At 51.9% G+C, this 22,500-nt stretch overlaps 1 protein-coding gene across 6 annotated transcripts; it reads left to right on the top strand.

Annotated features, from left to right (window-relative positions):
* Positions 1 to 24: 24 nt before the first annotated feature.
* COQ8B (coenzyme Q8B) lies at positions 25 to 22,459 on the top strand. Of its 6 annotated transcripts, XM_047711889.1 has the most exons (17): positions 25 to 42; positions 578 to 663; positions 2,507 to 2,631; positions 4,029 to 4,133; positions 4,270 to 4,389; positions 4,535 to 4,601; positions 6,360 to 6,437; positions 9,528 to 9,650; positions 9,793 to 9,878; positions 11,039 to 11,179; positions 11,272 to 11,353; positions 12,079 to 12,172; positions 14,892 to 15,033; positions 15,180 to 15,287; positions 17,953 to 18,018; positions 21,101 to 21,187; positions 21,605 to 22,459. In XM_047711889.1, exons 4-17 carry the CDS (start codon positions 4,032 to 4,034, stop codon positions 21,884 to 21,886), a joined length of 1,578 nt encoding a protein of 525 aa, XP_047567845.1. In that variant the 5' UTR covers positions 25 to 42; positions 578 to 663; positions 2,507 to 2,631; positions 4,029 to 4,031; the 3' UTR covers positions 21,887 to 22,459. The 6 variants fall into 6 exon arrangements, with proteins under 6 accessions (XP_047567845.1, XP_047567844.1, XP_047567846.1 ...); XM_047711888.1 differs by lacking the exons at positions 25 to 42; positions 578 to 663; positions 2,507 to 2,631 and adding an exon at positions 3,515 to 3,607; XM_047711890.1 differs by lacking the exons at positions 25 to 42; positions 578 to 663; positions 2,507 to 2,631 and adding an exon at positions 3,568 to 3,611.
* Positions 22,460 to 22,500: the final 41 nt, after the last annotated feature.

Genomic DNA, 22,500 nt, shown 5'->3' with positions numbered 1-22,500 from the left:
CTGTTGGAGAGGTTCCTGTCCAAGAGCTCGAAACTGGTCGAGGTTGGGTGTGAGCCCCTGGTGTCCTGGCTGCGGGGCGGTGGGAACCCCTTCCTCGACCCCTGCAACTAATCCGACCTTCCTACACCCTCGAGTGACCAGTTTAGCCTTCCTGTAATCCTCAATGACGAGTCCAGCAGCGCTCCCATTCTTCCGATGGGGCGCGGACTGACTTTCAAAGACTTGGAATTCCTTTGGACCTGGCTTCAAGACTCGCCTCCACCACTGACTAGCCGTGTTACCTGCAGTGTGTGACTTACTTTCCCTCCCTCCTGCCCCAGCCCCAGGCTCAATGAGGATACATAATATTATTTTAGAAAACATGTGTTCGGGACGCCTGGGTGGCTCAGTTGGTTGGACGACTGCCTTCGGCTCAGGTCATGATCCTGGGAGTCCAGGGATCGAGTCCCGCATCGGGCTCCCAGCTCCATGGGGAGTCTGCTTCTCTCTCTGACCTTCTCCTCGCTCATGCTCTCTCTCACTGTCTCTCTCTCAAATAAATAAAATCTTTAAAAAAAAAAAAAGAAAAAAAAAAAAGAAAACGTGTGTTCAATGCCACAAGAGGCAGGCATTTTTACCAACAGGGGTATTGAGTTCCAGAGCCATGAAAGAATTTGTCTAAAGGTGAGGTTAGATGAGGGGCAAGCCAGGACCTTAACTCCGAAGCTAGGATGCCTGGCTTCAAATCTCAGCTTTAGCAGTCACTTCTGGGGTGCTCTTTCCTTGCAGACTTGTCTCCTCTGAGCCTGTTTTTTCATCTGCGAAAAAGGGATAGTGGGGGATAATTTCCTCACAGGAGAGTTATGGGAGTTTTATTAATTTACAACATTTACATCTGTTTACTTGCTTTGTGCCAGCTGCTGTACTTAACAGTTTATGCCCCAACTCTTGTGGGGTAGGGATCATCGTCATTCTTTGCACAAACAGGAAAACAAGGCACAGAAAGACAAAGCAGTGAGTCCAAGGTCATAAATCTAAGTTGTGTAGACTTGAACTCAGGCCCATGGTCCCTACAGGGCGATAGAACTTGCTTTTGAGGCTGGGGGTGTGAGAGAAAAAGCCGGAAGTTCAGAGTATTTTCTCTAAATGGGATCATGTCCTCCTCTACTCAGAGCCCTCAATGGTTCCCAACCCACAGAGTAAAAGCCATAGTCTTCCCTGTGACTCACTAACCCCTAAGTGATCTGCCTCTAGTTATATCCCAGACCTCCTCTCTTCTTTCCCCTTCACTAGCTATGCCTATCGGCCTCTTTGCTATTTCTCTGAGATATTTTCCACCACAGGGCCTTTGCACTGGTTGTTCTCTCTGCCTGGAATGTTTTCCCCTCTGATATTCCAATAGCTCCCTCCCTGTCTCAGGTCTCTGTTCAAATGTTACCTCCTCAGTTATCTCCTCAGTGAGGTCTTCCCTGACCATTCAAAAATCTGTTTAAACTCAGGTTAAAGCCTCTGCGTTCGGCTCAGGTCATGATCCCAGCGTCCTGGGATCAAGCCCCGCATCGGGCTCTCTGCTCAGTGGGGAGCCTGCTTCCTCCTCTCTCTCTTTGCCTGCTTCTCTGCCTACTTGTGATCTCTGTCTGTCAAATAAATAAATAAAATCTTAAAAAAGAAAAGCTCAAAATCTCTCCTCCTTGCCCCCCCTTTCCTGATTTATTTTTCTCTTTAATACATGTCACCTTATTAAATATAGTTATTTATTATTATTATTATTTTTAATTTTGGCCCTCATCAGAAGCCAGCACCAAGAGAGCAAATATTTTTGCCTGGATTTTCCTTGCTGTGTCCATTAGAAAGGTACATGCTAAGTGCTTACTACGAAATTTGGAAAGAATGACCTTTCCAAAAAAAATTTCTCTCATGTATAGAGCTCTTGTTCTGTACCAGGTCCTGTGAGAAGCTCGTTACAGACACTGTTTCACTGCACTTCTAATACTGAGCAAGACGACACCGCCCCATTTTACAGACGGAACACTGAGGCTCAGAAATCTGCCAGCCTCTATCCTTTGCTTGTAGCCTTTGATATGACCTCATAAAGGGAAAGCCTTGGCACCAGCCACAGTTCTATAGGGTTAATTATTGACATAGGTGCTTTTTTTTTTTTTTAAAGATTTTTATTTATTTGACAGAGAGAGAGAGATCACAAGTAGACAGAGAGGCAGGCAGAGAGAGAGAGGGGAGGAAGCAGGCTCCCTGCTGAGCAGAGAGCCCGATGCGGGGCTCAATCCCAGGACCTGGGATCATGACCCGAGCCGAAGGCAGAGGCCTTAACCCACTGAGCCACCCAGGCGCCCCGACATAGGTGCTTTTTATATATTTTTGCCCCCAAGGGTTTGTTGTCACCCGGCTCCTGAGTCAGACCCTTACGTGTAGAGGGTGACAGGGGGTGTTTTGTCCTGAAATTGAGTCATGGGGGGGGGGGGGCATTGGGCACAGGCCCAAGGCTCTAAAGTGAGTCATCTCTTCACAGACCAGTGAAGAATCATACAGGAGCCCTCTAACAAGTCACACAGGCTGGGAAGAAGTCCAGAAAGAGTTGGGGATCTTCTCAGGTCACAGCACAGAGACAGGGAGGTCTGACTTCTAACCAAAAGGGTTAGACAGTTGGGGATGGGGAAGGTTCTGTGAGGAAAGTGTCCCATCCCTCCTGTCACATCCTTCCTTCTCCCAAAGGTGGGAGAGATACCCCAGCAAGCTGCTTCTATTCCAGACTGTGAGGAGGGGTGAGTCAGCCTATTGTTGGGGGAGCAGGCTTTAGGCCCGCCTGCCCTATCCCCGCCCCGCAAACAGACACCCAGATGGGCTGGGAGCTGGTTTTCTGGGATGCTAGGGCTCCTGACTCAGCACTGGGAATCTTGGCTGAGTGTGTTCTGGGAAATGTCAGGCCTACAGGAAATAGAGGGCTCCCACTCACACCATCCCGCAGGTGGGCGGGGAGCGGAGAGAGAGCAGAGTGTATGAGAGAAAGGGGGGGGGGGGGCCAGCGTGCAAAGGGCTGAGTGTGAGGAGGTGTATGAGAGGGGGGCAGTTGGCAAGCAAGGCATGGGGGTTTATATGCGCGAGGGAAGAAGATGGGTGCCAGCATGTGGGTGTTTGAAGCAGAGGATTGATGTGCAAAGTGGAGGGGCTCCCGGAGCAAGGGATATGTTTGCTGGGAAGATGTGTGTTCAAAGGAAAGACGTCAGTCTGTTGGGGATAAAAATAAGAAAGTAGGTTGGCAAGATGTTCGCGTAGAGAAGAGATGCGGAGTTCGTAAGGGATGTTTGCAAAACGACGGTGTGGGGGGTAAAGAAAGGTCCGCCACGCACAAGGCACTCTGAAGTGCGGAGAAAGGCAGAAAACGGCACGCACGTGCGCGGCTCCCCGGTTGCCCCAACAATCCCAGCAAGCCCCAACGCCCACCTTCAGGCCACGCCCCTAGTCCCGCCCCTGATGCACAGCGGGGCAAGCTACGCGGCAGTCAGTGAGGTGCTACTCCGCCATTGGCTAGCTAACCGGAGGGGGCGGGTGTGCAGAGACTCCCGGAAGCGCGAGAGGCTCCCGCTTGTAGCGGACCCGGATCCTGGGAACAGTGGGTGCTTAGCAACGGGGGGAGGTGCCCAGTAATGGGAGGCTGGGGTGTGGGGGGTAGGAATTGTGGGTGCCTAGCAACAAAAAGGAAGGCAGTGCCTAGCAACGAGGGGGGCTCAGAGGAGTGGAGAGCTAGCCCTGGAGAATCTGTGGGTGTCTAGCAACGGGGGAGGACCCTAGCAACGGCGGGGAGTGGGACAGGGCGAAAGTGGGTTTTGGGAGGTGCGCAGAAAGAGCTATGGATTCCTAGCAACCAGAGAGGGAACCAGAAGAAACTGGGGGAACTATTAAACGGGAAAGGAAGTCTTTAGTGGGTGGGAATCTTAGGGTGGACACAGAGGAATGTGAGGGCCTAGCAAAGACGAGGGCAAAGCGGGGAAGTCAGTGCCAACCCCTACCGGAGTAATCCCCTTCTCCCCCAGGCGATGTGGCTGGAGGTGGGGGGCTTACTGCGGGGGACCTATGGACAGCTGGGACGGACTGTCGGTTTGTCTTGTGGGGCCTTGGGGCCTGGGCCCCACTGGTGGGTAAGAGCCTGAAGAGGTGTCTCCAAGGGGGAGAGTCTGGGGGAGGTTTTAGGGTGTAAAATGACAGGGAGGGCTCCAAAAGGGCCACGCAGATCCCATGTCCTCCACTCCTTACCAATATCCACTTTTCTTGCAGCGGCCATGTGGGGGTTCTCGGCCCCAAATGTTTCATAAGGATGGGCCTGGCAGAGGCCTGGGTGAGGAGGACATTCGCAGGATACGGGAGGCCCGGATCAGGAAGACACCCCGGCCCCAGGTATCATTGTCTCCCACCCATTCAGCAGCACCCCCTGAAGGCAGCTGGCCTCCCAAGCTTGGGGAAGGGCATGGTGGCAGGTTGGTTGGACTCCCTGGGTGCTATGCTCACCTTCCCACCCTCAGACCTTCTCCCCATTTCCCAGCTGAGCGACCGCTCTCGAGAACGCAAGGTGCCTGCTTCCCGCATCAGCCGCTTGGCCAACTTTGGGGGTAGGTGTGACTGTGGGAGATTGTAACCTAGATCAGAGGAGGCCACGTTTACAGAACGAAGCAAGGGGGAGAGGGTGAATCAGAGACAGGGAGAGGAGTGAGAGACGGAAAGAGAAGGAAGGCAAAGGCCTGCAAAGCCAAGAGAAAGAGAGAGGAAGGTAACATTTATTCGGCACATGGAATGTGCAAGGCCTCATGTACGCTCGATCTGTCTGTCCTGAATTTGATGTGTGTTAATTTCCACCGTATAGATGAGGAAACGGAGGCAAAGGGAAGTGAAGTGACTTGACCCCAGGTTATGCAGCAGGAGTTTTCAAACTTGAGGTCACAGTCTGCATGAAATAATTCAGGGGGTTGCAACCAGCATTAAAAAAGAATAGAATGGGGTGTCTGGGTGGCTCAGGGGGTTAAGCATCTGACTTTGGCTCAGGTGATGATCCCAGGGTCCTTGGATGGAGCCCCAGGCTTGGCTGGGAATCTGCTTCTCCGTCTTCCTCTACCCCTCCGCCTGCTTGTGCTCTGTCTCTCTCAAAGAAATAAAATCTTAAAAAGAAAAAATAGAAGGGAAAACATGGGTACACATGTGGAATAAAGGAAGTTCTTATTTCATGAAATATATGTATATATACTGTTACAATGCATATGTTTTCTTTAGTGTGGATCATGGTTCAAATTTTAAAGTTACTGATTCACAGTATAAAGAGGGAGTTAAATGCAGTGGGCAGAGCTTTGATATCAGGCTGTCCAGGGTTCCAGGGGTGATTCTGCTGCACTCTTGCTTTGTGACTCTGGACAAATTACTTAACTTCTCTGAGCCTCGGTTTCCTTTTTGCTTCTGTAAGGATAAAATGAGTTTATGCATCTAAGGCACCAGGGATGGTTCCCAGTGTGTAGCAAGCACCCAGAAAATGCCGCTATGATGATTTGCAGAGATGGTGACAGTGAAAGAGACAGAGACTCAAGATGTCTTTAGTGACAAAGAGACAGAGGAGGCAGAGGAAATCAAAGCCAGAGAGATAACATCAAAAGGACAGAGAGAGGAGGGCTGAACTGATATGCCAGGTGGAGGGAAGCAGAGAGACGGAGAAAACCCAACTTAGACAAGGAGAGGTGAGCATGAAGAAAAGTGTGAACAGAGAAATGGGAGTCATAGGAAGACAGAGACCCAGGGAGATAATTTCAGGGCTTTCTTACCCTTAGCTGCATGCTAGAATCATCCAGGATGCTTTAAAAAAATTATATACACACACACACACACACACACATATACGTATACATATATGTGTGTGTATATATATAATTTTTATATATGTATATATACATATTATTTATTTATTTATATATAAATTTACATATATATTTATTTATTTATTTATATATTTATATGTACATATATACATATATATATATAAATTCAAATTCTAAGGCTCATTTCAGACCATAAAACCTCAGCCTCCTATTTACCTGGGTGGGCCTTGTAGCTCCTCACATGACTCAGATGTACAGCCAGGGGTGAGAACCTCTGGCCCAGGAGACAGACGTGGACAGAGTGATGGAGAAAGAGGTAGCCGCACCTTGAAGGGAACCCCAAGCGGGGAGAGAGTAAGTAAGAGACAGAGTTGGGGACAGAGAGAACCAGAGAGTTGCCAGCAAAGAGCTGGGAGACAGGTTGCTTAGGGAGAGGCTGAGAGCAGGCGGGGGTCAGATGACAAGGCCCCGGGGGCAGGCAGGCACCCAGACTCCTCTCTCACTCCCCAGGACTGGCTGTGGGCTTGGGGCTGGGAGCATTGGCAGAGGTGGCCAAGAAGTCTCTGCTGGGAGGACGTCTACCATCAGGTGAGTGAGTGAATCACACTACTTGGGTTCAGATCCTGCCTTTGCTACGTGACCTGGGCTGAATGGCTTCACCTCTCCAAGCCCAGTTTTCTCATCTGGAAAATGGATGATCATGTACCCCTGTCTCAGGGTCATCATGAAGCTTCTGTCAGGGTCATGAGGAGCAGAAGCCTATTGTGTGTGAAAAAGAATTGGGAGTTGAGCTCCTAAAACTCAGAGCAGGAGAGGAAAGCTGAGAATAGGAGTGTCCAGGGGTGGGCAGTGTCTGTGGACAACAGAAACGGAAAGACATGAGTGGAGATTAGCACTGGTGGCTAAGATTTCCTAACAAGCCCACGTCCGGAAGCAAAAATGGGGTTGGATGTTTTGGATGAAAAAGAGACTAAGGCCATAGGAACTGACAAATGGAATGTGTGACCCATGATAGAATGGCAGCCTGAGAAAAAATGACTATCAAAGACTTTTGGGGACAACCAGGAACATCTGAATTTGGACTGAAGAGCAGATAGGAGAGAATTCGTGTTCATTTTTATAGGCACAGTGATGGCACTGTGATTGAGTAGGGGAATATCCTTATTTTTAGCACAGGTTGTATGCAACTGCATGTAAGTGGGCCCGTGAAAAATAAGGGCGAGTGTTTGGGCACATACACACAGATAAATTATGCAGGTGAGGCTGAAGGTGAACAGTTTGAATCGGGGGAAAAAACCAAAAAAGTTTGAACTGGATACGCGGGTGGAAACTGGAAACTGGGCATGTGACTTTTCTGTTCATTTTGGATTTTTATTCTCCCCAAAATAAAAAGGTGGGTGGAAGTGGAGGATTAGGCTTGAGGTAAGCCCAAACCAAGTCTGCCCCCTGCTCTGCCACCTCTGTGCTGTGTGACCCCCAGCCAGGCTCTGTACCTCTCTGAATGTCTTGCTTCCTCACCTTGAAAACTGAGGCATTGGTAGTTCTTACTTTTGGGCTCCTTGTGGGGATTCAGCCAGAGAAGCCACAGAGACACTTGGAATTCTGCTTTGCACAGAGTGAGCCCTAGCTAGATAAAGAGCTCAATAATTTTTTTATCAAATAAATAAAAGCTTAATAAACGCTTTATTGAATAATCCTATAATCTGCATGTCGAGCCAGGCACATCTCCTAAGCATATAGCTCAGTTCATTTTCACCAAGTGGATACATCTGTGTGCCCAGATCAGGAAACCTTGAGACAGCAGTTCGAAAACTTGGCCATCTCAGGATCCCTGCATACCCTTAAAACGTAGAAATAGATGAACAAAATATCTTACAGTCACACAGTGGGATACTGTTCAGCTAGAAAAGGGAATGATTCGGGGCGCCTGGGTGGCTCAGTGGGTTAAGGCCTCTGCCTTCGGCTCAGGTCATGATCCCAGAGTCCTGGGATCGAGCCCCACATCAGGCTCTCTGCTCAGCAGGGAGTCTGCTTCCTCCTCTCTCTCTGCCTACTTGTGATCTCTGTCTGTCAAATAAATAAGTAAAAATCTTTAAAAAAAAAAAAAAAGAAAGAAAGAAAAGGGAATGAAGTGCTGATCCCTGCTACAGTGTGGATGAATCTCGAAAACTATCCTAAAGAAGCCAGACACAATGGGACACATACTGTATGATTCCATTCATAGGAAATGTCCAGAACAAGTATATTCATAGAGAGTTCAGATTAATGGTTCCTGGGGATGCCGGAGCAGGTGGTTGGGAGAATGGGGGTGGGGGGGACTGGTAATAGATATGGGGTTTCTGTTGGGGCTGGAAAATGTTCCAAAATCGCCTGTGGTGATAGTTGTACAACTCTGAATGTCCTAGAAGCCGTTGAACTGTATGCCTTAAATTGGTGAGTTACACGGTTTGTGAATTACATGCCCATAAAAAATAGAATGAGGACCCCAAAGAACCTGGTTGTAGATTATATTTTGGGGTTATATTTATGGATATTTAGTGCATTCGAGGTTAAAGCAATTTTTTTTCTGTTTCAAGTTTTATTTAAATTTTAATTAGTTAACATATAGTGTAATATTAGTTTCAGGGGAAAAGATTTTTAGAACGCAAGAATACGCACACACGTGCATTCCATCAGCAATCAGAGCAATGGCATCATCCCAGGTCATGGAGTTTCTGGAAAACTCACTGAGCATTTATGGGAGAATGAGAGTAAAAACAGGCAAATAACATTCATATGATTATAAGAATAGTTTTGATCTCACAGAGCCTCCTGAAGGGTCTCGGGGACTCTCAGGGTTCCCGGAACCACACTTTGAGAATCACTGTCTCCTCCAGAAGCTCCTATCTGCCTTGTCTTGGCTACTCATCCCCACCAAGGGAAACCACTCTCTGGACTTCTGACCCCAAGATTAATTTTTTTTTAATTATTTATTTATTTATTTGACAGAAAGAGATTACAAGTAGGCAGAGAGGCAGGCAGAGAGAGAGGAGGAAGCAGGCTCCCTGCTGAGCAGAGAGCCCGATGTGGGGCTCGATCCCAGGACCCTGAGATCATGATCTGAGCCGAAGGCAGAGGCTTTAACCCACTGAGCCACCCAGGTGCCCCATCCCAAGATTAATTTTGACTGGTTTTGCTCTTTATACCAGTGTAATCAGAGAGCATGTCCTCATACCTGTCTGGCTGCATTTGCTCAACATTCTATCGGAGGGATGCCTCCGTATGGCTGTGGTTAGAGGGAGGTGGTTTATTCAGTGCTGTAGGAGACACTCTGTGACTCTCCCAGCATGCCTTTGTTCATTCTGTTGACAGTCATCGGGTTATTTCCAGCTGGGGACCATTATGAATAGTGCTGCTGTGAACCATCTTGGGATAACTGTCAGTGGACACACATCCGCCTTTTCCTGGGTACATACCTAGGAGAGAAATGACATTGGCTGTAGGCATGTGCTGTACTGGAAACTTCCCAAAGGATTTGACCCACGATGCTCATCAGCATTATGGGTGTTTAGGCTGCACCACATCCTTGCTAACACTTGGTATTGTCGGTTTCATTTTAGCCATCCTGGGGGTTTTGCAGTGATGCTATAATGACTTTTTCTGTGTGCGTAATACCAGTGATTATTCTCTCCACCCCAGAGAGCAGCTCCCGGCCAGGCTCCAGCCCTTTTCTGTCAGAGGCCAATGCCGAGCGGATTGTGCAGACCTTGTGTACAGTGCGGGGGGCTGCCCTCAAGGTTGGCCAAATGCTCAGCATCCAGGGTACGCCATGACCCTCGACCCCTACTCTTGACCTCACTCCTTCAGCACCCCCACCCACCTACAAGTTTTGACTTCAGATACCCCCACAGGGCCCCCCTCTCCTCCCTCACTGCTTCCCTCATTCCACCCCCCATCTCCCCAGATAACAGCTTCATCAGTCCTCAGCTGCAACGCATCTTTGAGCGCGTCCGCCAGAGCGCCGACTTCATGCCCCGCTGGCAGATGCTGGTGAGTGCCCAGTCAGGGAAGCCTGGTGAGGGAGGCGGGCTCCACCAGCCTGCCCCCGCAACCCCTGGCTTCCTTGCTGAAGCCTCAGTTTCCCCAGCTGTAAAATGGGCATCACTAAAGCACACATCTCAGAGAGTTGTTGAGTTGATGACATGAGAGAATGGCGTGGAGTGCTTCGTGCAGTCCCGGGCAGGCTCAGGGCTCCATCACGGCTGCCAAAGAGGTAGGGGTGCAGAGGTTAGGGGCCGGACTTTGTGCATGTCAAATCCTGGCTCTGCTGGGTCCTGCCTGCATAATCTCAGTCATGTGGTCTGACCTCTCGGTGCCTCAGTTACCTCATCTGTAACTGGCCATAGTGATAGGAACCCCTGCATTGTAGGGTTACATAAGTGAGTATTTGTAAAGCACTTGAAAAGGGCCCCTGACACACCACAAGTGACAGGCAAGTTCTGACTGTTATTAGTACTAGTTTTTTTTATTTTTTTAAGATTTTATTTATTTATTTGACAGAGAGAGAGACAGCGAGAGAGGGAACACAAGCAGGGGGAGCAGAAGAGGGAGAAGTAGGCTGCCTGGCAAGCGGGGAGCCCGATGTGGGACTTAATCCCAGGACCCTGGGATCATGACCTGAGCCAAAAAGAGCCACTTAACAACTGAGCCACCCGGGTGCCCCTATTACTAGTTATTTAAAAGATTTATTTACTTAAGAGAGAGAGCACACATGCGAGTGGGGCCAGTGGGGGAGGGGCGGAGGAGAGACAACTTCAAGCGGACTCTGCACTGAGCGCAGAGCCCGATGAGGGGCTCGATCTCATAGCCTGAGATTGAGACTTGAGCTGAAATCAAGAGTCAGACACTTCACTGACTGAGCAACCCAGGCACCCCAGTACTAGTTTTCTTAATTAAAAGCAATTGTGTCTGTAAGTAGGTTGGCACAGTCCCCGGCCCCAAGTAAGTGCCCAAGACACAAACTGTTCTAGTGACTGGGTGAGGGTGCAGAATCCTGATCGAGCTGCCTGCCTGCCTTCTGATCTCTCTGCTCACTGGCCCTGTGACCCTGGGTCATGACTGCCCCTCCCAGAGCCACCGTAGACAGGTTCCAGCCCATAAATCTCCCTGTTCTTAACTGCAACGATGATTGTTTCAACCACTGTCTGCAGAAAGTTCTCGAAGAGGAGCTTGGCAAGGACTGGCAGGCCAAGATAGCCTCTTTAGAGGAGGTGCCCTTTGCTGCAGCCTCAATCGGACAGGTGCACCAGGGCACACTGAGGGATGGGACGGAGGTGGCCGTGAAGATCCAGGTGAGTGGGGGAGGGGGGGCGGCAGGGGTGGGAGAGGGCACCCTGGGGTCCCAGAGGTGTGACTTCTGCCCTCTGTCCCTCCATGCTCACAGTACCCAGGCGTGGCCCAGAGCATCCAGAGTGATGTCCAGAACCTGCTGGCAGTGCTCAAGATGAGTGTGGCCCTGCCCGAGGGTGAGAGGCCACTCCACCCCTGACTGCGGGGAGGGACCCCCTGCAGGGAGAAAGGGGGCTGGATGGGGGTGGGGAGAGGCCAGCTGGGGGCAGGGTGTGCCCTCAGGTGTGAGCACGGGTGAATGTGCAAGTCCATGAGTGTGAGACAGAAAGAAGGGACACCCAGGCAGGGAGAGCCCAGACAGTCTGAATGTATGAGAAAAAGACAAACAGACATTCTGACGGACCCAGAGACAGAAGCCCACACTGAAATTCAGAAACAGACAGGGTGCCCAGGAGGGCCTGGAGGTCTGGAAAAGAGCCACAGAAGCAGGAAGGGGATGTAAGCGGGACCTTGTGTGTGTGTGTTGGGGAGGAAGGGAGCCTCCATGGAAGTAAGATTTTGAGGCCCTGAGAACAGTATGAGAAATTATGAAAAAGAGAGAGGGTCAGTGGCATGTGGGACTGTGAAAGAGATGCCTGGGGCCTGGCACATGTGCCTGAGAAAGAGACCCCAGAGGGGAGACTGCAGGAGAGGCCGCAGCTGTGTGAGGGACGGAGCGGAGGTGAGTGTGGGCAGATGATGTGGTAAAAGGCCTGGGGCAGAAGGCGTGAGGGACGGTGACAGACAGCGAGAGACATGAATGGCAAGAGAAGACATCCCTGAGTGGAAACGCCGGGTGGGGGGGGCTGTCATGATTGGGACAGGCTGTGGCCTTCCCTGCCCGACACGGCTGTCCCCTCAGGGCTGTTCGCTGAGCAGAGCCTGCGGGCCTTGCAGCAGGAGCTGGCTTGGGAGTGTGACTACCGTCATGAAGCGGCTTGTGCCCAGAGCTTCAGGTGAGCTGGGCCCCCTGAGGGCCGCCCAGGACCCCTAGCTCCCCTCCCGGGATGAGTGGGAAGTGGATCCTTCCACAGCCACTGGCAGCTGGAGGCCTGGGGTAGAGCCAGCAAACTCCTGTGTCTCTTCCATTTGCTCATCCCTCCTCCCTCCATTCACTTCTGGCTTGATTTATCCCCTGTGTCCTCTGTGAGCTTGGGCACATCACTTCCTCTCTCTTGTCAGTTTTCTCATCTGTCAAATGGGATGTACGACTACTACAGTCTGGTGGGGGAGATGGATTTGTCAGCAGGCATGAGATACCCTCACACCGATGGATGGACAAAGCATTAACAGTCTGACAGTGTCACCGGTGGGAGAGAACGGGGCTCCAGGTCATCTCTTATCTGCTGTGGGAAGGAGGAGGTTTTACCATCAGCATTTTGGAGAACAGTCTGGCCTCATTAAGACCCAGGATCCACATGTAACCCTGTAAACGCCCTCCTTGCTAAACAGATGTTGTAGGGACACTTAGGCTGGTGTACACCATCAGCCTTTTCCAGAACGCTCTGAGCAGCAGTTGCCCCAAACTAGACCCAACTGAAATCTATTGAATTCAGCAAGGTAGATAATAAATGACGGTCTGGGGCGCCTGGGTGGCTCAGTGGGTTAAGCCGCTGCCTTCGGCTCAGGTCATGATCTCAGGGTCCTGGGATCGAGTCCCGCATCGGGCTCTCTGCTCAGCAAGAAGCCTGCTTCCCTCTCTCTCTCTCTCTGCCTGCCTCTCCGTCTACTTGTGATCTCTCTCTCTGTCAAATAAATAAATAAATAATCTTTAAGAAAAAAAAATGACGGTCTGCTCACCAGCGGAATGTCATATAGCAGCGAAAATGAATGAACTCCATTACAGAGGAACAAAGCGGTTGTATCTTCGAAGCTTTGTGGTGTCCAGCAGTTAATTACACTCCAGGAGGTCCTCTGCTGCATGGCCTGTGGGTGCCCTGAGCCAAGGTCTGTAGATACGGAGCGAGAGAAGGGACGGCAGAGGGCGGTGATTCCGGGCATGGGCCCTGGACCCAGAAGTGGGATCCAGCCCCAGGTCAGCCCTTAACTGGCTGGGTGGCCTGAATCTGCACCCTCAGGAGAGCAGCATCCTCATAGGAGGGTGAGAGGGGGAAAGGGGATTGTGTTAATTAAATGCTTGGCTCAGGGCCTGGCCCAGGATGAGCAGTTTGAACATCAGAGATTTTACAAACAAGGACAAAAATACAAGCCCTGCAGTGGGACCCTGAAGAGAAGAGGATTAAGTGGGCTGGGCCAGGGCAGTCCTGTGGGGGATCTGGTAGCCCCGTTCCCTCCAGGATTTCCCAGTGCCCTTAGAATAAAACCTGGATCATTCCCCTGGCCCTCCCCAACCCCCTGCCCCCAGCCCCAGCCATCCCACAGGTCTCAGCCATGGATCTTGCTCATCTTCTTTGCCTCCCAAATCTTACAGTGACACACTGAACTCAGTCTATTATTGGTCTGTGTGTGTTTTTGTTAGAGTGTGGTCTCTGGTGTCTGGAGGGCGGGCCCAGAACTCACTCACTGCTCTGTCACCCCGCATTGTCCCATGCAGGGACAGACACAAAGAAGGAGTCAGTATTTTTTTCTTTTTAATTTATTTGACAGACAGGGATCACAAGTAGGCAGAGAGGCAGGCAGAGAGAGAGGGGCAAGCAGGCTCCCTGCTGAGCAGAGAGCCCGATGCGGGGCTCGATCCCAGGACCCTGGGATCATGACCTGAGCCGAAGGCAGACGCTTAACCCACTGACCAACCCAGGCGCCCCAGTATTTTTCTTTTTTCAAGATTTTATTTATTTATTTATTTATCGGGGAGAGAGAGAGAGAGAAAGAGAGCATGCATAAGCAGGGGGAGCAGCAGGTGGAGGGAGAAGCAGGCTCCCTGCCGAGCAGGGAGCCTGATGCGGGACCTGATCTCGGGACCCTGGGATCATGACCTGAGTCGAAGGCAGACGCTTAGCCAACTGAGACACCCAGGTGTCCCAAGAAGGAGTCAGTATTAACCAGTATTCAGAGTAATGCCTCCAAGGAGTGGCCAATGAATATTACTATGGACTTGGCGATTGGTAGGTATATCAGCAATTCTTTTTTGGGTTGGATTAATTAATAAGTTGATGAAAAAGTAATGTTCAGGGGCGCCTGGGTGGCTCAGTGGGTTAAGGCCTCTGCCTTTGGCTCAGGTCGTGATCCCAGGGTCCTGGGATCGAGCCCCGCTTCGGGATCTCTGCTTAGCAGGGAGCCTGCTTCCCCCACCCCCCGCCCCCCTGCCTGCCTCTCTGCCTACTTGTGATCTCTGTCTGTCAAATAAATAAATAAAATCTTTAAAAAAAAAAAAAAGGTCATCAAGCTTAATACATTGAGCTCTCTACTGGGGCACCAGAAAGTCATGGAAGTGTTCCCAGTAGGGAAATGGTAACTGGGGCTCCAGCGGCAGCCAGCTTAGGGGTAGGCACAGAGCAGCACTATGGAGATAATGTGGCGAATGAGTGAATGAAGTGTCTGAATGAATGTCAGTCTGGCCAGCTATTGGCCATCACTCAAGCTAGACAGGTGTGAGGAGGGAAGGCAAGACAGAGACTGTTCGAGCACTTCTCAGAGGAAGAGGAGGAGGCCTCAAGGTGGGCCACAGGGCCCTGAAGCATGAAGTCCTGTCCTTTCCCCTCCCTACTGACCCAGGCAGTTGTTGGCCGATGACCCTTTCTTCCGGGTACCAGCTGTGATTAAGGAGCTGTGCACAACACGGGTGCTGGGCATGGAGCTGGCCGGAGGGGTGCCCCTGGACCAGTGCCAGAGCTTGAGCCAGGACATCCGGAACCAGGTACAGGGGCTCGAGGGACAGTAGGGAGGGCGCTGCCCCTGGGCAGGGCTGGTAGGGCTGGCCAGGCCCACAATCCGCCTCCCGGCCAGAGAGAACTCTAGAGGGGCCGATGGGTCTGAGATGTCTGTTACTCCTCCCCACTGCAGATCTGCTTCCAGCTCCTGAGGCTGTGTCTGCGGGAGCTGTTCGAGTTCCGATTCATGCAGACAGACCCCAACTGGGCCAACTTCCTCTATGATGCCTCCAGCCACCAGGTCGGTTCCCTATGATGTGGCTCACGGTACATTAGCCGCTTTAAGAGACAGTTTCCTGTATTTCTGTAGCTCAGCCCAACAGTAGTTATGACCCACATGACAGGCTGGAGTGGCCCTCTTCCACATGGTGACTCAGGGACCCAGGCTCCTTCCCTTCTGTGATGGCACCATCCCCTAGGCCTTGAAATGCTCTCCTTCCAGTGAAGGGGGAAAGAGAGGTTAAGAGGGCAGCACCCTGCCTAATTGCTTTTGCCAGCAGTGACACATTGTCTCCCCCGCCGTCCCCTCCCGTACCATTCCGTTGGTAAAAACTGGTCACACGGCCTGGCTAGGTGCAAGGGACGCTGGGAAATGGAATCTCCGCTAGGCAATGGTTCCCTAGCGGCAACAGCTTTAGGAAGGCAGTTAGTCATCGCTACCACACCCATCATTCATTTAACACACCAACCATCTACTGCCTCTAGACAGTGATGCCAAGACATCCCTGATCGTCACCTTCTCAGAGTTCCCAATCCCATGGAGGGACCTGTGACCAGACAGTTATGACCGAGTAGTTAGTACCATGATGGGGAAGCACAGGTCGGAGTGGTCAGTGACAGGGGAGGCACAGGGGGCTGCGGGGAGCCAGGGAAATGGCTGACCTGGCACAGGGTAGGTGAGGTCAAGTAAGGCTTCTCGAAGGAAGTGCCATTAAAGTTGAAACGAGGGGCACCTGGGTGGTTTAGTGGGTTGAGTCTCTGCCTTCAGCTCAGGTGGTGATCTCGGGGTCCTGGGATTGAGCCTGGCATCGGGCTCTCTGCTCAGCAGGGAGCCTGCTTCCCTTCCTCTCTCTCTCTGCCTGCCTCTCTGCCTACTTGTGATCTCTGTCTGTCAAATAAATAAATAAAATCTTTATTAAAAAAAAAAAAGCGGAAACCAGAAAGATGAGAAGGGGACGGCCACCTGAAGAAAAGGGAAGAGTGTTCCCGGCAGAGGACACAGGGTAGCCAAAGGCCTGGGATAAGAGTTTGGATTGAAAGACTCAGTGAGCATGACTGCCAGACGGCTCTCTAACGTGGTCTGTATGCATCCCATCCCCGGAGGGATCTTTTGAAAACACAAACCTGGCTGAACTATCCCTTTCATAGCTCTGTGGCCATCTCAGGATCAAGTCTGAGCACTTTGCTGAGTGTGATGTGGCCCCACTGAGTCCCCAGCCTCAGTCTCTTGTCACCCCCTCCTTGCCAAGTGCACAGATAGTGTGTCCCTGCGAGGCTCACACCACAAGGAAATATTTTTGTAACTTGGGATGAGAGGGGCGGTGATACAAGTCCTGACATCAGTTTATTGTGTCTCAACAGGATCTTTTGTTTTAAAACCATAGAATAGAAGATACCAGTGTGTCACAGATGGGAGGGATCCATATTATTTCGGGATGCTATTGTTTGACCTTGTATTTGGGTGTGCCTGGGTACTGGTGCCCAAAAACAATGTGTATTTCTTTTTTTTTTCTTAAGATTTTATTTCTTTAATTGACAGAGACAGTGAGAGAGGGAACACAAATGGGGCATGTGAGAGGGACAACCAGGCTTCCGGCTGAGCAGGGAGCCCGATGTGGGACTTGATCCCAGGACCCTGGAATCATGACTTGAGCCAAAGGCAGACGCTTTATGACTGAGCCACCCAGGCACCCCTATAAGGTGTATTTCTTGCTGTGGGTTGTGATCAATAGTGTGAACTCCACTGCCCTAGAGAAACTCTTATACATGCACCCATCGGGCACTGTTTCTAATAGCAGAACCCAGAAACAACCACAGTGTCCACTGGCCAGATAAATATACTTTGATATGTTTACACGATGAAGTCCTTACACAGCAAGGAAAAAATGAATGAGCCAGGGCTGCACACAGCAACGGGGATAAGTTGCAAAACCATGTTGGGCACAAAGAATAAGCTGCAGGGTAACTATCATAAATACTGTTTATATGAAGTTTTAAAACACACATAGCATGCCTCCTTATTGTTCACAGGTGCACACATACGTAGAGAATGTAGACATGCACACATGGGAATTTCAGAAAATAATAGTTTAGTAATGATAATCTTGGGAAAGTGGTGACCCTGGAAGAGAGGACGGGGGAGGTCAGAGCAGGCCAGCGTCCATGGGAGGCTCCACCTGGTTTGGTAATATTGAACATTTTAAGTGGGCCGCTGGGATTTTTGGGTGTTCATTTTTTTCCCCACATATTTTATTATTCTTTTTAAAAAAGATTTTATTTATTTATTTGACAGACAGAGAGATTACAAGTAGGCAGAGAGGCAGGCAGAGGGGGTGGGGAAGCAGGCTCCCTGCTGAGCAAAGAGCCTGATGCAGGGCTTGATCCCAGGCTTAACCTACTGAGCCACCCAGGCGCCCCATATTTTATTATTCTTTAGATTTTTTTTTCTATGCCTAAAACATATTATTATAAAGATAGGATCAACAATATAAAAGCCAGTTCCCTTCAGTTTCATATGGGGGTGGATAAGAAGTGTGGAGATGGAAGGCCAGGAATCCAGAGGGTCAGCAGGGCGGGGACTCTGATGAGGGGCACAGTGTGGGGAATGGACCCGGGCCCCCCCCAACCTCAGTCGGTGGGGAGTGGTGGTGGACTCCCAGCATCCCTCTCACCATCCCTTGTCCCAGGTGACCCTGTTGGACTTCGGAGCAAGCCGGGAATTTGGGACTGAATTCACAGACCATTACATCGAGGTGAGTCCCCCCAACCCTGAGGTCTTTGAAGGGCCTCAAGCCCGATACTGAGGCGAGGGTGAGAAGGAGAAATACAGTATCTGGAATTAAGAAATCATATATAATAGTAATAGTAATAACAAATAAATAAAAAGCCCTTAATATAATGTCAGGTACTGTTTGAGGTGCTGTCCATGGGGTAACTGATTTAAACCACAGAGTAACTGTATGGGGTCAGGGCCATTTTTAAGCATTTTTTAAAATGTATTTATTTTGGGACACCTGGGTGGCTCAGTGGGTTAAATCCTCTGCCTTCGGTTTAGGTCATGATCTCAGGGTCTTGGGATTGAGCCCCGCATTGGGCTTTCTGCTCAGAGGGGAGCCTGCTTCCCTCTCTCTGCCTGCCTCTCTGCCTACTTGTGATCTCTGCCAAATAAATAAATAAAATCTTTAAAAAATATATTTATTTAAAAAAAATTATTTGAGAGAGAAGAGCACACGGGGACAGGTGCACAAGTTGGGGTAGGGGCAGAGGGAGATGTAGACTCCCCGCTGAGCAGAGAACCTGACGCAGGGCTCAATCCCAGGACCCTGAGATTATGACCTGAGCTGAAGGCAGAGGCTTAAACTGACTGAGCCACCCAAGTGCCTCGGGTTAGGACCATTTTTAGTCCCGCTTTACAGATGAAGTTACTAGAGCTCAGAGAGGTGAAATCACTTGCCCTAGGTGACAGCAGACCTGGGATTCAGACTCCGGGAGCCTGGGCCCAGAGCCCGTGTTCCCGAACCCTGACTAGCCCCTGATGGCCCACAGTGGCCATCCTGCCACCTCCCCACACCCCAGGCTGTCCCGGGCCTTCAGCCTCACACTCACATATCTCTCTGGCCGGCTGCTCCCTTAGGGGCAGCTTTCTCCTCAGGAACATCTGCTGCCTGTCCTTCCCACCCACCTAGCTAAGGCATCTCATTAATTTGTTGAGATGGACTAGTTGACGGGGGCCTGCTACTCGTTTACTCATCAGTTCCAGCATTCTCTGACACCCCCTTGTGCCCAGCCCTGTTCTGGGCAATACCAACCGGGTGACTAACCCAGCCTGGTCTCCTCCTTCACGGAGCTCACAGCCCAGGACAGGGAGAGACAGTAAGAACCCAGAGCGGCCAGGGCTGGAATGGAGGAGCACAGGAGATGGTGGGAGCCCAGAGGGGGAGCCTGGGCCAGCCTTGGGGGTCAGGGAGAGCTTCCTGGAGGAAGAGGCATCAGGACTGGGACCTGAGGGACGAGGAGACCAATCAGGAAGAGGCAAGGAGGGTATCCCCCACTGATAAACATACAAGGGCCAAGAGGAGAGAAGGGATATTCCCATTAGTGCAGCGCTTCTCAAACTTCAGTGTCCATGAGACACCCACCGGCCCCCCATGCCTGTTCAGTGCAGATCGTGCTCTGGAGTCCGGCCTAAGATGCTGCATTTCTAACACACTCCCAGCTGATGCCAGAACGACTGGTACAGGGACCACACTTTGAATAGTCAGTCCTCGAGGACCAAAAGGAAGTTCATTTCTGACTGGGCCAGCAGGTGCGGGGTGGAGCAGGAGCCCGCGACAAGGCTGGAGCCAAATCACTCTTGAGTCTGAAAAGCCATGCTGGGCACCTTGTACTTTATCCAGGTGCTGGGGGGACTCCCAGAAGGGATTTGAGCAGGGGAGGGACAGAATTAGAAAACTTCCTGAGACTGGGGGGCTGGGAGCCCAGGGAAGGGAGGAGAGGACAAGGCCCAGGGCTCTGGATTGGGGACTCAGGGTATGGTGGGGCCACCCCTGACATAGGGACAGGAAAGAGGAGCTGGCAGTCCCTACCCCCAACCTGTGCATACACACGTGTGCATATACATATGTATATGTGTGCATATATGTGCATACACCTGTGTATATACACGTGCACACATACACACAGAGGCTCCTTGGGCCCTTTCTCCCGGCCCCTTGAGGCACAAAGCCAAGGTCTTTCTCTCTGGGTGGGTGGGACATCTTGTGTGTCCCCCTAACCCCGCCCCCAGGCCTATTTGGCTCTCCTCTGGTCTCCCCAGCCTTTTCCAGTTTAAAAAAGCCCTGTCACATCAGTCCCCGAGGACCACAGGCCTGACAGATGGCCAGACAGGCTCGGGCAGGGGGAGCTGAGACAGACTGGAACTGTCAGATTGAATCCTGTATTCCCTTTCCTCCCGAGAAAGTGGTTAACGTTTTCCCTCCCGGCCTTGCTATTCCGTGAAGTAGGGACCTTACCATCCATCTGCTGATAGCGGTGGCTCCTCACGGTCATGGCTCCTCACCATCATGGCGGACCCTACACGTAGGCACAGCCCACCACACGCCGCAGACACCTCTTCCTGCCTCCCGACAGCCCCCCATGAGGACGATCCTCTCATCGTCCCAGCTCCAAAGATGAGGAAGTCGAGGGCCAAGGCTGAGTGCCTTGCCCCGAATCTCTCAGCCAGCAAGTGGCAGAGCTGGGATGGACCCCCCGCAGTCTGGCTCTCACTTCTGTCTGTCCGCGCCCTCAGCTCAACACCTGCTCTCCCCACGCGCCCCCATGGCTGGTGCTCCACGTGCTTCTTTGCCAAACAGGTTCACCAAGGGCCACCTGAATGCCAGGCCTCATGCTACAAGTCTGGCATCTCTGGGGTGCAAAGCCCAGCAGGAGACAGACATCAATCAGGCTGTTACAGAGATGGCCCAGTGGCCACCTCAGATGGAGTTCTGGGTCATGGTCACATCCTTGTCTAGTTGAGTGTTTGGACCACGAATAGCAGTTGACATTTATTTTCCTCCAGCTGTTTCACTGTGGTAGTTTCCAGGCAGGCTCTACATTCTAGGCCAAGTGGGAAAATCCCCTGACCACCCCCCTTACCCCCTTTCCATCCCTGCCAGGCTCTGGAACAGGCCCAAGGGAGGAGATACAGATAGGGGCAAGGTGAGGAGGGAGCGGCTTCTAGGGGAGAGGGCTTAAGTAGACCAGAATGTAGGGAGGGCCAGGCCAGTTTTCCAGAGCCCTCCTTGAACCCCACTCCCTTGGCCTTTGACCTCTACCAAACACCCATTTCCCCAGGTGGTGATGGCAGCAGCCAATGGAGACAGAGACCGGGTCCTGCAGAAATCCCGGGACCTCAGATTCCTCACAGGCTTTGAAACCAAGGTTGGAAACACTGGAGAGGGGTTGGGGACTGCTTATCTCTACTGGGGCGCTCTGGGGAGGAGTGGGGGGAATGAAGGCTGCTTCGCTACTCAGAAACCGGAAGGAAATGGGCCCCATTTATTCTAGAGGGAGGGAGTGGGGGGCTGCTGGTGGGTACTGGGGGTGGGGAAGTGGAGCTGTTTGTTCTAGAGAGATAGAGGGCTGCTTGTCTACTGAGGCTCTGAGAGGAAGTAAAAGGCCACTCTGGGGAGGCCTAGGGTCTCTAGAAGGAGGGGAGGCTGCTTACGACTCATCAGGGAGTGGGGGGCTTGTGTTTATAGTTGAGAGTACAAGGGAGACCAGGGGGTTTGTCCCTTGTGGGTTGAGAGGAGGCCCGTCCCTCCACCCTGCGTGCCTCTTGCTCCCCCCTATGCACAGGCATTCTCGGAGGCCCACGTGGAGGCAGTGATGATCCTGGGGGAACCCTTCGCCACCCCCGGCCCCTATGACTTTGGGGCTGGTGACACTGCCCGCCGAGTGCAGGGCCTCATCCCCGTGTTGCTGCGGCACCGGCTGCGCCCACCGCCTGAGGAGACCTACGCCCTGCACCGCAAGCTGGCAGGGGCTTTCCTGGCCTGTGCCCGCCTCCGCGCCCACATCGCTTGCCGGGATCTCTTCCAGGACACCTACCACCGCTACTGGGCCAGTCGCCAGGCGTAGCCGCTGGTTGCGGCCTCCTGACCAAAGGGGATGCCTGGTCAGACCCCTTAGACGGCCTCCATCCAGGGATTCTGGCCCCAAAGCAGGCCATGGAGGGGAGGTGGTGCTGTGATGCCTCCTTTCCATTCTCCTGCAGGTCGGGAGACCACCCCCTCCGGCTTCCCTGTCTTGCCTCACTCCTTTCCTGGGAGCTGGGGAACCCTTGGGCTAGGGAACTCCCAGCTTCACACCCCCATCTCCTGCTCTCCCCACTCCAAAGTTGGCATCCAGGAACTCTGCGCCAGGAATTAACTTATTTTTGTCCACATTTAAGAGCCTCAGGTCCCCTGCGCGCAGGCATGCAGATCCAGACTCCTGTAGATGGGGAGCCCCTCACCTCTGCCTCAGGTCTCCCACCGATCTGGCCAATGAAAGAGGAAGGGGGTTAGTGGAGGCAGCCCTCACCTTTGCTGCCCTCACCCCTCCACCAGCTGCGTTCTCCCCCTTCTTCCCAGCTCCCTCTTTTCTATGTGTTGGGGAGGGGGTAGGGGAGGGTGTTTGAAACTTCAGATGGAATAAAAGCGGCTCCCCTTCCCGGCTCTTTTCTCTGCGCTGGGAGAGGTGGGGGTGGAGGA

The sequence above is a fragment of the Lutra lutra genome, chromosome 17, assembly GCF_902655055.1.
Source record: "Lutra lutra chromosome 17, mLutLut1.2, whole genome shotgun sequence".
NCBI classification, from domain to species: domain Eukaryota; kingdom Metazoa; phylum Chordata; class Mammalia; order Carnivora; family Mustelidae; genus Lutra; species Lutra lutra.
The sequence above is the reverse complement of the archived record's forward strand: the minus strand, read 5'-3'. Positions and strand labels throughout refer to the sequence as shown.

Coding starts and splice junctions, on each gene's coding strand:
- COQ8B (XM_047711889.1), top strand. CDS start 4,032: ATGTGGCTGGAGGTGGGGGGCTTACTGCGGGGGACCTATGGACAGCTG. Junction 11,354..12,078: donor GAGTGTGGCCCTGCCCGAGG/GTGAGAGGCCAC, acceptor CTGTCCCCTCAG/GGCTGTTCGCTGAGCAGAGC. Junction 15,034..15,179: donor GCCAGGACATCCGGAACCAG/GTACAGGGGCTC, acceptor TCCCCACTGCAG/ATCTGCTTCCAGCTCCTGAG.